At 37.1% G+C, this 12833-nt stretch overlaps 1 protein-coding gene across 5 annotated transcripts in view; it reads left to right on the top strand.

Moving 5' to 3' along the window:
* Positions 1-10886: 10886 nt before the first annotated feature.
* cfap46 (cilia and flagella associated protein 46) overlaps positions 10887-12833 on the top strand; it is a 50896-nt gene continuing 48949 nt past the window's right edge. For all 5 annotated transcript variants that reach the window (XM_016679009.1, XM_016679010.1, XM_016679007.1 and 2 more), the window contains exons 1-3: positions 10887-11205; positions 11279-11394; positions 12527-12664. In XM_016679009.1, coding sequence (XP_016534495.1) covers positions 11157-11205; positions 11279-11394; positions 12527-12664 — 303 coding nt within the window. In that variant the 5' untranslated portion in view covers positions 10887-11156. The remainder of the gene's footprint in view (positions 11206-11278; positions 11395-12526; positions 12665-12833) is intronic.

The following is a 12833-nucleotide window of genomic DNA, read 5'->3' as shown; positions in this document are numbered from 1 at the left end:
AATGAATGGAAGTCAATGGAAAGTCCCCACTAAGATAGCCAAACAAACATGTGTGTGTGTGTGTGTCTGCTTCAAACTCAAAGTGTAATAGGCAGAGAGAATATGTAATATGAGAGAATGAAGTGTAGTGGGCAGAAGCTGATATGTGCTGGTGATGCTGTGTGTCAGGAGGACAGAGATGGTGGGAGGAGGGAGAATGACAGAAGAGAAATTGGGATTTGCTATGGGCTGAGTGGCAAATGCAAAAAGAGATATTCAGACTACTGAAATGTTTGCTTCTATTTTATACACATTTACTCACCAACTCTGAATATGAAAGGTGCCTCAATGTTGATGTTGTGAAAAATGATTTGACCTTGTACAGATTTTCTTTTGATTTGGTCAAATTGAAACATTTTAGATCGTCAATCAAATGTTTATCAGAAAAAAAATAAGGTGCCAGCTTGTTGTGGTTGTTTATGACTCAACAGATTCTAACAAATGCATATTCCTTATGAATGCAGCTGCATTTAAAGAGGCCGTATTATGTGTTTTCCAGCCACATGGTGCCGTTTTATGTCACAATCAAGTAAATATATTAAATTTAGTTGTTATAAAATTGCTGCATATATCAAAGATGACTTAAAAGAAATTTGACTTTGCAATTTGATGCCTTGAAATTGGCCTCTGTCTCTTTAAGAAGCTCCTGCTCTTCCTGATATTCCATCTTTAGCAAGACATCACAATGCCTTTCTATTATGCTGTTTACAGCTGTTCTTAGGACTGAGAAGTCGTTTGTATGATGAGATAAACAAGGTTTCCAGATCCTGACTCAGCTGTTCAATGAAGCACCAACAGAATCTCTGAGTAAGTTGTTCTGCACAGACTCCTTCATCGTGCTTTCTGACTCAACTTGCACAAGCTGAGTTTCTCTGGTGATGTCAAAGTGATATGCATGCATTCCTTTTAAACTTTTACATCAACTCATCCGTCCAGGACATTACCATTGCAAAGTGCATGTAACCTTTTCATTGCACAGCTTCACTGCTTCTAAAAAAAATCACTGATGTAAACAGAAGATGATGTTTGTCCTTGCTGGTTGTTCACTTGATGCTCTGAATTATTGCTGGTTATGAAACTTGTCTACATCAGGAATCCAAGGACAAAAACATCACAGAACAAAGCAGAGACAATAGCTTATAGGAAATGCTTCTAGGATGAACTGTACACATAAATCACTACATCAGAGCTGAATTACACCAGAACTGCTCATACCATCCCTGAAATCTAAGTCATTTAAGCATTTATGCAACAAAACATCCCTTTCTCTGCAACTGAAATGGAAAACAGCTGTGATAGCACATACTGGTTCGACATAAAAAAGCTAAAGTACACAATATATGTTTAATAGGCAACACCCAGCAGTGTTTTCAGTTTGATGTCTCTGCATCTGCTGTAAGCTGCAGAGAGGCTGTCTGTTCACAGGAGGTGTTGGCAATATCTTCCCACAGCATCTTACAGATCAAGCAGAGAACTGCGCCCCCAGGATCTGTGGGGTTTTGGGTGCATGTCTCACATTCTGAAGTGGCTGTGAAGTAAAGAGGGCAAAAAAAGCTGAGTCAGTTTAAAGTCCGTCTCAGCAATAAATATAAATGTTTTTTTCTTTTTTATCAAAATTCTCGTTCAGCAGGAATTCTCTGTAAACAGAGCACTGGAGAAATAATGTTATTCAGGTTGTGAGTGGACTTTTCTATCAGAAACCTTGATCCAAACATGTACTGAATGAAGCGATAACAGAGTGGCAGCATGACCTCATGACACAGAATGAGCAAGTGTGACAGAATACAGCAGGCAGTCAACACTTTCCAAGCACGTTTCCAATGACATAAGGAAGCCGTTTTCATTTTTTAAAGAGGTTCATCCATGTCTCAGGACACCTGCAACCTGCAAATGACAAACTGAGTGACAGAAATATTCAAGATGTGGATATAAAGGAGAGATACTGGATGAAATTAAAAGGTTGGGCAAAGCCTGCATTAAGTAGATCTTGATGTCTTGGCTCACATGAGACTCATTTTCAGGAGCGTAACAGTCCATCTGTGCCCTTACGTAAGGTATTTCCCCCAAGTGAGATTGCGAGTTTAGAGGGAAATGCCCTAATCTGTGATATTCAGTCTGGTGAAAGAAAAGATATGTGAACCGTAAAAAAGCTGGGACCATCCTGAAGGCGGTGTGATGGGAGAAATGACGCCTCGTTCAGTTTTTGCTCTTCTTTTGCTCTCAACACAAAGAAGGAAACTGTCGATTCAATAAATCCTTCCCTGAAGCACTGGCAGTTGCTAACTCTCCCTGTAGGAACGGTCAGGTATTTGATTTATTCAGGTGAAGTGATGTGCAGGATTAGGTGTGTGGCTGACAGATAAATGCAGCATGAGCAGAACAAAAGCAGCTCGAAGGAGATGATTAAACTTTGTGTTTATTTGCTACAGCACCGATGCATTCGTTCCGTTGCTGGCAGCAGGTCACATTAACCACATGGCTGTTCGCATCTTCCTCAATCACTAGATTTTATTTCTCTGCTGAGAAAATGTCATCCATCATCCTCCAGAATAGTGCTACATGACAGAAATCTTTTTTTATTAATGAAGTGTCAGTCTCTACTGTAGACTCGGCACCATGTATTGACATTTTAAAAATACAGAGTCCAGACTCTGCAATGGTTCCTAAACTATGCAGGTGCCAAAGCTAAAATGATTGATATCAGAGGAAGAGCATAACAGAATCAGGAAAGCAGCAGCATCAAGAAATGGCAACCCGTGGGAGGGGAGACCAGCACTCTACCCCAGGAGAACGTACCCAGAGCTTGACAAATAATTTCTCCCTTACCACTCCATGAGTGCTCTGACCCTCCTGCTCTTTTTAGGAGACATCTTCAAAGGAGTGAAACCAGAAAGGAGCTGTCTCAAGAAATCTGGAGGGTTCAGTCCAGTGTTTGCTGCCTGCACTGGACTTTCAGTTTGGATTTTTGGGATTTTGATAATGGACTTTTGGTAGCAAGACCTTTTTTTGTGTGTTATTTGTTGAAATACATGTCTTATCTCATTTTTATTGACTATGTGGTTAAGAATATGTGCCCCTTGCTTGACGTTCCTACTCTGCAAAAATAGTGAAATGTTTTTTTCTCTATCAAGGCAGCAAGAGCAAAAGTTATGCTATTCTCTTTTTGCAGTCCTGATTTGGACAACTTGTTCTTGACACATTTTCTGGGAAGATATATTCTTTTCTTAGTTTGGGTCCAATAACCATTGTGTGATTGGACGAAAAAGTGAAAATCCACTGCTAATTTGTATCTGAGGATTTAACCTTTACATCCTGGAGATGGTGCATCGAAGGAACCAAAGGAACAAAACATTTCTTACTCATACACTTAACATGATTTTCCTCACAGAATATAATGTACAATTATTCTTTGAATGTGATAAACACATTGTGATGTCAAGCTAATCTAATGTTGCAATGCCAGTAGCATCTGTTTAGCTTTTTGTTCTGAACAGTCAGCTGCTCCCTTACATAGGAAAAGAAAATAATGGACAAAAGGAAGGGAAAAGATTTGGTTCTCCCATCAGAACAAAGGGAGGATTATCTGAATGAAAACATCAGGTTTCATTAAAATAACCAACACTTGGTCAAATCGGTTTATTTCTGTAATGATGAAATAGTTAATTATTTTTGCTGTGGAAGAATTTTGGCCTAGTTTTCTTTGCAGAATTGTTTTAATTCAGCCCACAGAATTTCAGAATGTGAATGTTTTCAATTAGATTTAAGTTCAGCAATTAATTTTTCACACAGACACTTTGCATGTTTTAAATTTGTTAAATTTTGTATATTTAAGTGCAATAAAATATTAAAACTGATTAAATCTGTCAGTGGGAAATACATTTCACTGCACTGTAATTTCAGTGCAGTCATAAATGTGTCCCTTCACACTTCTACATGGTTGCAAAGTGAACAATCCTGTTTGCATTTTATCAGACTGCAAAACAAGGAACAGATTCCTCGGCTAAGCTCCACAGTAATCCTCCAGGAATGATTGCCGAAATACATTTGATGTTGCGAGGCATTTGGGAAACGCTGTGCATTATCAGACAAGGCACTGCAGCCAGAGATGAGCTCATGACATCATACATCAAGCATCCTCTTCAACTTGAGCATGTCTTGAAAATGTCAAAACTTTATTTAGAAAACATTATTTTTAACAGATAAAATGGAGGTGGCGTCTGTAAAGTAACATCCAGTTTCATTTTCTTGCTGTGTTGTTTACCTTTGTTTTGTTTTAAATAAAGCCACTGGGATCCTGAGGCTGAAGCCAATTTGTTGGACAGGCAGTCAAGAAGCAGCCCAGAAAGCGCAGAGCCACTAAAATATCATGCACAATAAAAACTAAATGCGTATCTCCTTTACTAATCTCATATATAATTTAAATATCTGACCCAAAAGCCCCTTTTTGACATTTCTTTTCATCATTTCTGCTGTGACAGCACAGCATTGTGTTTCAACTTCACATTACTTAAGCTTATCATCAAAGAAAGCGAAGGGAGAAAGTGAAGAGCGAGCGAGACGGGAGCAAAGGAGCAGCTCCCACAGAAACTGCTTTAATAACGTGACCGTGATCTGAACTCTGTCATCAGCGTGGCTTGTCAACAATCCTATACAGCGCTGTAAAATTAGACTGTTACGGCTTCTTAACCAGTTGCTTGTGCTGCATTGTTCAGGTATTTTCATGACTGTTTTTTTTTTTTTTTTTTTTTAATGAGGGTAAAAATAGTTAATAAGATCAAATGAGTAATGAATGAGATTTTGGTTGGTTACCATGGTACCTCACATCAGGGATGTTTCTCAAAGTATTAAATATCAGTGAGAGTCCCTGTGCTTTTGATCCAACTCTTCCAGACACCGGCTGCTCCTCCTCCACATCCTGGCAGGACCTGCACCTGCTTCAGAGAGACCAAAGAGGAGAGACACATCAACACATGTTTACACTGAGATGAATAAAGCACTTAAAGCAAAATGGGATCATGAAATAGGTGGTTTTCATTAGCCAGGTGCGCAGTTCTCTGAGTGACAGCACACTTTTCACATATTCTTAGATCCAGATATTTCTGGAACTTGAAATGATCATTTTTCTCGCTGTCTGCTTAAAGCCAGGTTTCTTGTTGTTATTGCTCACCATTTATTCAACATTACCTGTCTAGCTGAAAATGGAACCCGTTTGACATTTCCAACTGAGAAGAATTTGCATTCAAAAAGGATTTGAAAGTCCCCTGAATGCCAGCATAAACACCTAAAGTGTCTATGTAAAGGTGGCTTAAAGGAACCTGTTATCCGCTGTAAATCTTAGGATCACAGAGGAAAGCACTTCACTGTAAACGTTTTATACATATTACAGTTGTCAGCATCGTCCATATATTTTTAACCTCAATTTGTGTGAAAATACTTATTGCTGACAGAAAATTCTTACAAGAAAAAACACAAAATTCAATGTTCCTGACAATTACCCAAAGATGCCAGCCACTGGTGTATTTCTCTTCACAAATATTAGTCAACGATAACAAAGCCAAATGTACTGATGTTAAGTAAAATGAGGTTATGTTACTGTTCATATCCCATCCAGTCTCATAATCTATCACAATCAATCAATGGTGAATTATTTACCTTTCCAGTCTGTAAAAACAAGAGATTTCTGAACATTTCTCAAGCTTTAAATCTATTTGCCTCAAGATTAAAGATTAAATTAAATGTGTTTACCTCAAAATTAAAGTTAACACTTCAGCTAAAAGCTAAGAAGGTTCACAACTGCATAGATGTTGGCAGGTATTTTAGTTTTAGGATGCTTCAGGATGTATACCAAATAGTCAAAATCCTTTTGTGAATTGTTTCAGTTTTAAATTCATACCAATACAGTTTACCCAGACGACTTAATTCAGCTTTGCTCCAGATGAGCTTTTGTTTGGGTTGTTTCTGCGTTTCCCGCCGGTGTTGGCTGGACTGCTGCCAGTAGTGATAATAGTGATGTCTGTTCTGCAGGTGCAGGCACGCTGGGGCTTTCATTTCCAGTTCCATGACAGAATGGATCAGATATTTTGTGTTTTGTTTTGTTTTGTTTGTTACTATTTGTCTATCTGTGAAGACATATCCGACTGTAATTGACATTTTTTAGACCCAGATGTGTTCAGGTCCCATTTGTTAAACAGTTTTTCCCTCTAAAACAGTTGTCAGACAGGCTTTATTTTGTTTTCTCATCCTTGTCAGCATTTGTAATCTCTTCATTTTAGTCCATTTTCTTTTTTTCAGTGTAGATATTTGCAAGTTTTTAAGCACTGAGAAGTTGAAGTAAGAAAGAACTAAACACAACAACAACTATCTATCCAACAGCCAAGACATGAAACAGACTTTATCAGCCTTCTCAGGTTTAACACTTTTAATTTCAATTGTTTCAAATAACAGTAAAAGTCAGTCACTGCAAAATTCAATCCCATCTCACTGATCTTATCAAACTATTATGGAACAACTGAAAGAGAACTGAGATTAACTGAGCCAGTGTGATGAGATATTGCCAAAGTAAAAGACACTACAGTAAATACAGTATGTGTTATGTTTTTCGTTTGGGTCGAACTTTAGTGTCAACAAGAAGCAGAGCTTAGAAAGTAGAAACTAATATTTCTTTAAGTGGTTTATTGTTGCCTGTCAACAGGATGCTACAGTTAATGACAATAGACATTCTGCTTCTCTGCTATGAGTTTTAAAGCAGAAGTGTTGGCCCTTAACAAAATCAATCACACCATCTAGTCCTTAAGCCAAGCAGGCTCCAATCTTGCAGGTCTGTGTAGATATAATTATTACAAAAGTCAGAGAGCTTGGTGGAAGAAAAATGGAAAAGAGTCTTTGCTGTTTTTATATTATTAGAGTAGAAGAAATCTGTTGTAATGCAAAGTAGCAATTTTTTAAATGAAAATTACTGATTTGGTGTATGAATATCAAAAGTTTATTTCACTGGGTATAGTCATAACATGCATTTAAAGACACAAGACATAAAAAAAACACAAGGAACTGTGTTGTAGCTAATAATATAAACAATGTGGAAAAATGGCTTGCAATCCAGACGGATTTTTACCTGAAACTCACTGATGGCTGGTAAAAGAATGCAGTCAAAGTGCAAATAACCAAATATTTCTGTACTTACTGTAACTAAAGGTTGAAATATTGCCATCCTTCTCAAATGAACTGTATAGATTTAGTTTGCCTTTACATTACAACATACATTTCACATGTATAGGTGAAAATATGCAGTAGAGTAATGCCCTGCTTACACTCTATTTGATGTAAATGACAAATCTTTTTTAGAGTGCAACCAAATCAGCGACTGCATGCTGTGAGAGATTGGGCACCATGACAGTTTTTACTAAGTATGCATCCAGGGAGCCATCAAATCCTGCCCCCACACTGCTGCTGTTTAAACAAATCAGTGACATCCGCCATCTCTAATAACAGTGTGAACATTAAGTCAATACCCTTGTTAACTGCTTGAACACATGCTGCTGTAGATAAGAAACTGCATGTCTGACGGTCTACCTCTGACTGACTGGATTACTTTCAAATGTCAAAATGATTAAATTAGAGGGTTAAAGTTATGCAGTAGTACAGTACATACAGCTTGTTTAGAGCATGTCTGGAGAAGCAGCAAGGCATGAAATATAGGCTTTTATTTTGTTGTGACTTAGCATTACTTAGGAGTACATGCATATCATTTAACAACTCCTGTATCTTATGCATGAGGAACATTTCACATGCTTCATAGTGTTAATTTCCCATCCAGTGCAATCTGTTCTCATTTCTAAGCAAACATTTCTGCTTACGATTTTGTGCTGACTGTGTAATACACTCTACAAAATGGCCTTAAAGAACATTTACAGAAAAAACTATATGATTGTGCCGTACTACTTTTTTATTATTAGTTTGACCATGAGCAGTGTCTTTAATAAGCAATTAGATGGAAGCAAAAAAAACACTGCTCACATGAAACATGACCATTGTGGGCCCAGAAGACGCTTAAAAAACTGTTTTAAAACTGTGTCTGCTCTTGATTACATGTGCAATCAAGATCTGTAGTATAGTTAAGCCATTGGTAGTGAGACGGTTCTAAGAACAGTATCATGCAGCTGTTTGTTTAGATACATTTAAACAGTGAATTGCAGCAGTTCTACATGTTTGCATTAAAACAACACACCTGTGTCAATTGCATTTGTTTAATGGTGGCCTTCTCTTCTTACAATACGGGTATTGCATATATAAAATGTTTAAATATTGATGACAGCTTGAGAGTTAATCTATATTTTATTGGATCCTTTTGATTTAACGTCGTAAACATACGGCAGTGTTGTGGGGATTTGTCTTTATAGATGCTCAAAACTGCCCCACTGGGTGGCTGGAGGGTGGGGTGGGAAATGGGGGGTGTAGATATGAAGCATACAAGATTACTGCACACTGGCTTTGATTCATAATAAATGAGTGCATGCATTTAAGGCTACCTGTAGGCAAACAAGGGAGGATATGTATGTATGAAACGACACCCACTCTAAGAGGAGCTGATGATCTGAAGCTGATGAATGGAAGGGAAATACATTATAACTTCAAAGATGTTAGTTTCAAAATAATATGAAGGTCAAATGTATTCTACAAATCACTGTGCAGAGACTAAAATAGATTGGTCATGTAGCGTATGGGTTAATAAATCCCTCCTTTAAACATTTTTCCAGTTTTTATAGAGTTCTAATAATTCACTTAAGCAGCAAACATATAAACTCTGATGGATCGTATCTTTATGTGCTTCTGAAATCCAGAAGCTTATATCCTCCTGGGTTTCTACGTCTAACTTCTGTGCAAAGCAGCCGACTAATATAATTTTGATTGTGGTAATATTATAACCAAATGTGGCTTGCGTATGTGCACTGGACCAAAGATAAGAGACGCAGCTTGTGTATCATCTCAACACACCGTTTCACTTTCTTATCCTAATTTACATAAGACACAAACATTTTGCGTTTCAGAAAAAAAAAAAACAACTTCATGCTGTTCAATAAAGAGCTGAATGGAAATCTGCTACTGTGCTGTGGCTGAACACTCATTCATTTGCTTGAACTTTAGCTCACTCTTCAGTTCCTTAAATTAAATTCTGAAAAGAATCCCAGCTTGTTATTTGTGTGTAATCCAAGACGGTTAAGTCTCTCTTTGTGAACATGAGCCAGTCCTGGAGCTGCTTCAGTGACAGTAAATTAAAACAGGAATTGTTCACAGTAAAATGCCACAGCTGTAATTTTCTGAGCTGTTACACATATCCTCTCAAATATGTATTGTCCTCAAAAAATAGATACAAGCTTTCCTGCAACATGCTTTAAGCAATCAAACATTGGTATTGTTCTTTCATCTAGACTTTGGTTTAGGATTTATTTATAAAATTATTTAAAATGTGCTGGGAAAGAGCACTAGGCTATGTAATGTGATTCATAATTTACTCCCATCTACAGCAGGATATCTGGATTGTAATAAAATATTGCATGAAAAAAAAGCATCCAGTGTGATTTTCGTCATTATACAGCACCATCTGTGTATCCCAGATTTGCTGGTTAGAGTATTATGAATTCAGTTATTCTATTTTCTGATGGAAATCCAGTATATTGCACAAATATAAATAGCCTGTCAATCATACTGTAATCAAATTGGCAGGAATTTGGAACCTGCACTGCAAAAATAAAAACTCACACAAAATATTTTTGTCTCCAGCACAAATGTCTCAGTACACTTGAAATAAGGCAAAACTAACTTACAAGTAACTTTACAGCAAGATATGGGAGCTTGTTTTAAGTAAATAATTCCTTAATTCTGATTAAATGTGTTCGTTCCATTGGCAGACTATTTCACTTAAAACATGTTTCCCATAAGTAAATTAAGGCTGGTGGAGAGATCATCTCTCTATGGTTACAGGAAAGAAAGAAAACAGACAAAATTCAATGAGTCACAATGTTCTGGAGAAACATGTATTTAATTTTAATGGCCAATATTTTTATACACATACTGTGAGAAAATGGGAATTGACTTGAGCTGTATTTTCCTTTACAGTCAATAGCTGGGCAATGTAGAGTTACATTTGCTTGCAATGTTTCATAATATAGATTGAATTATTACAGAAAAAACACAATCTCAAAATTGTGTCTTTGGAACAGCTCAAGTGACAAATTAAAAAAAAAAAACCTTTTTCAGAATAACAACATTTGAATTTGATCCAGAAAACATTCCCTTTGTATGTATTTCAAAACAGAGTGCCCGATGAACTGCTTAATAAATTAGCTTGAAAGCCACAGAGGATCTTTCCATGCTGCTTTAAAATACTGTCAGCTAACACATGCCTCTGTCAATTAGACCTTAAACTAGAACTCTAAAGGCCATTACAGGGCATGGACAGCAAGCCTTGCTTGTCTCCTGTCACATCAGCAGCAGAATGTGGTTTGACCAAGCAAATTATATTTGCACATTATGTGGCCTGATTTCCAATGACGCACTTTGAAGTGAAGAAGCACTTAAACTATATTGATGAAGAGGTTCTTTACCAAACTGTGTCTTTTGTGTTTTTGTTTTCATTTTCTTGACAATACATTTTGCATTGTCAGGAAGAATTCCAGATGCTCATCCAAGATCATTTAGTTGCACTGAAAGTGGCACAAATGGTGACACAGATGAGAGAGATTGAGACGGAAAGAGAAAAAAAAGAGAGCGAGAGCTTTATGGCCTTTCCGTGTGCCGTAGGTGAAGTTCGGGCAGGACAGTGGTTGCTACGTAACACGTCTCTTAGCAACGCTTCCCCAGCAACAAACTAAGGAACGGTTGGAGATGGGTCATACTCAAAGTAATCGTTTAGTGCAGAACTTGAACAACTGTTTATGTATTTAGTTAAAAACAGACAACATTATTATTGTTTCGCAGTTTTAGAAACTTTTAGAAAGAAACTTCAAAGTCTTGAAGGTTAATTTCTAAAATCAAGTGCGGGTGTTTCGTTTGATAATTAGCCAACTTCAGTCCAGACGCTCGTGTTAAATTAGCCTCAACGTCTACACTTTCTCCATACGATGGAGTTCGATATTCGTGAGCATCTAGTGAAAGTACAGGAGAGCCAAGGTTTGTCTTGTGAATATGAAAAGGTATGGAAAGTGGGAGATATAAGTTCACGGTGTTTGTTTTACATTTTCAGACTTCGAAGCTCTTCAGTCTGCTTTCTGTATGATTAAAGACACGACATCAGCTGAGGCTAGCGGACCACGCATTCCTCCAGAGCTGTATGTCATGTGTGCGGAAAATGCTCTGCAGGTGAAGTATTTTACTACCAGCTGAAGTAAAATAAAAAAAAAATCAACAAAAAACCACGCAAGAGTTTAGTGGAGATTGTTCCCCTATTCAGACAAGCTTTATGAGGACGTTGATTTCATTTTCCAGCGGGACTTGGCACATTTTCACACTTTCAAAAGAACCAACAACATCTCCTTTAATTGCCAATGGACCACTAAATACAGATTGACCACCAATCAGAGTAAATATTTTGTTAGTATGTTGGCATAAAGGTGTGAAGTGTGGATAAGAAAAACACCGGCTCTGAAGTTTCTCACAAAATGCTTTGAGAAGTGCTTTTTTTATGTTGAAAAGAGCACATAACTACTGAAGTGTCATGCAAGACATGATGCTGTGAGCACCCCTCAGGACTGAAAGATTTGCATCTGACTGCAAATGATGTCAAGGTGCACATACACTCCTGCTATAGTGAGATAGCATGAGACTCAAGGAGGAACAAAGTTAGTCTGATAAAGTCAGGACTTTTTTAATAAGTTTGGTCCGTTATAAAATATGTTTTTCTTGAAGATTTGTGGAGTAAAATGTTGATAAATATTAAAAATCCCTGTGTTAACTAAGATTCACTGAATGTTAATGCAAATGATTACAGTTGTGATCATAGTCTGGGAGTGTTTTGGGAGTAAGTGAAGTCTAAAGTTTGTTTTTGTATGTTTTTAAGCAGTTTCATTGTTAATAGAACCCAGCTCTGTTGAATCGTTTAAGCATTCAATGTTGCTTGTGAAACTTTGAAAATTTAACTGTTTTGAGTAAGAACAAAACACGTCAATAATGAAAAACAGAAATATCTAGTTATCTTTTTTCTTCACTATCTCATAAAGTAAGTTTTCTGTCAACTTGTTTTTCATTTTGACTCTGATGACACTTAAACTATTGGACTACTTTTTTATTTCTCATGAAACAATTCTTAGCAGAAAATATGTAAATATAAACAAAATTTCAAAAGGTGTAGGTTGATATCTCTTGACTGCACTGCATTGATTTTTCAATTTAAAGTTTAAACAATACTTTCTGATTTTCATGGTTTTCTGAATACATATAACATTAAACTTTTTGGCATTTGTCTGAGTGTTCATCTTTCTCTTTCTTTTTTCAGATGGAGCACATGCAGATGTGCTTTGAATGTCTAAATATGTACTTTGAAGGTGATCCGCCTCATGACCAATTTTTCTGTCGAGCTCTCATGTGCCAGGGCCAGCTGATGTCTCTGTTTGTGTCTCCTGCAAAGAGTGTGGTGAGGACAGTAAATTGGGCACATGACTATGTGTGAATGTTTGTTCATGTTTGGGTTTTTATTCCAGAGTGATATAGATGCAGGGTTTATCTTGAGGTACACCAAATGTAAGCAGGTGCCGATCAAGATGTTTTATTTCCAATACAGATGCAAGTCCTTTATGACTAGG

This window comes from Poecilia formosa, unplaced genomic scaffold (assembly GCF_000485575.1).
Source record: "Poecilia formosa unplaced genomic scaffold, Poecilia_formosa-5.1.2 Scaffold199, whole genome shotgun sequence".
NCBI lineage: Eukaryota > Metazoa > Chordata > Actinopteri > Cyprinodontiformes > Poeciliidae > Poecilia > Poecilia formosa.
The sequence above is the reverse complement of the archived record's forward strand: the minus strand, read 5'-3'. Positions and strand labels throughout refer to the sequence as shown.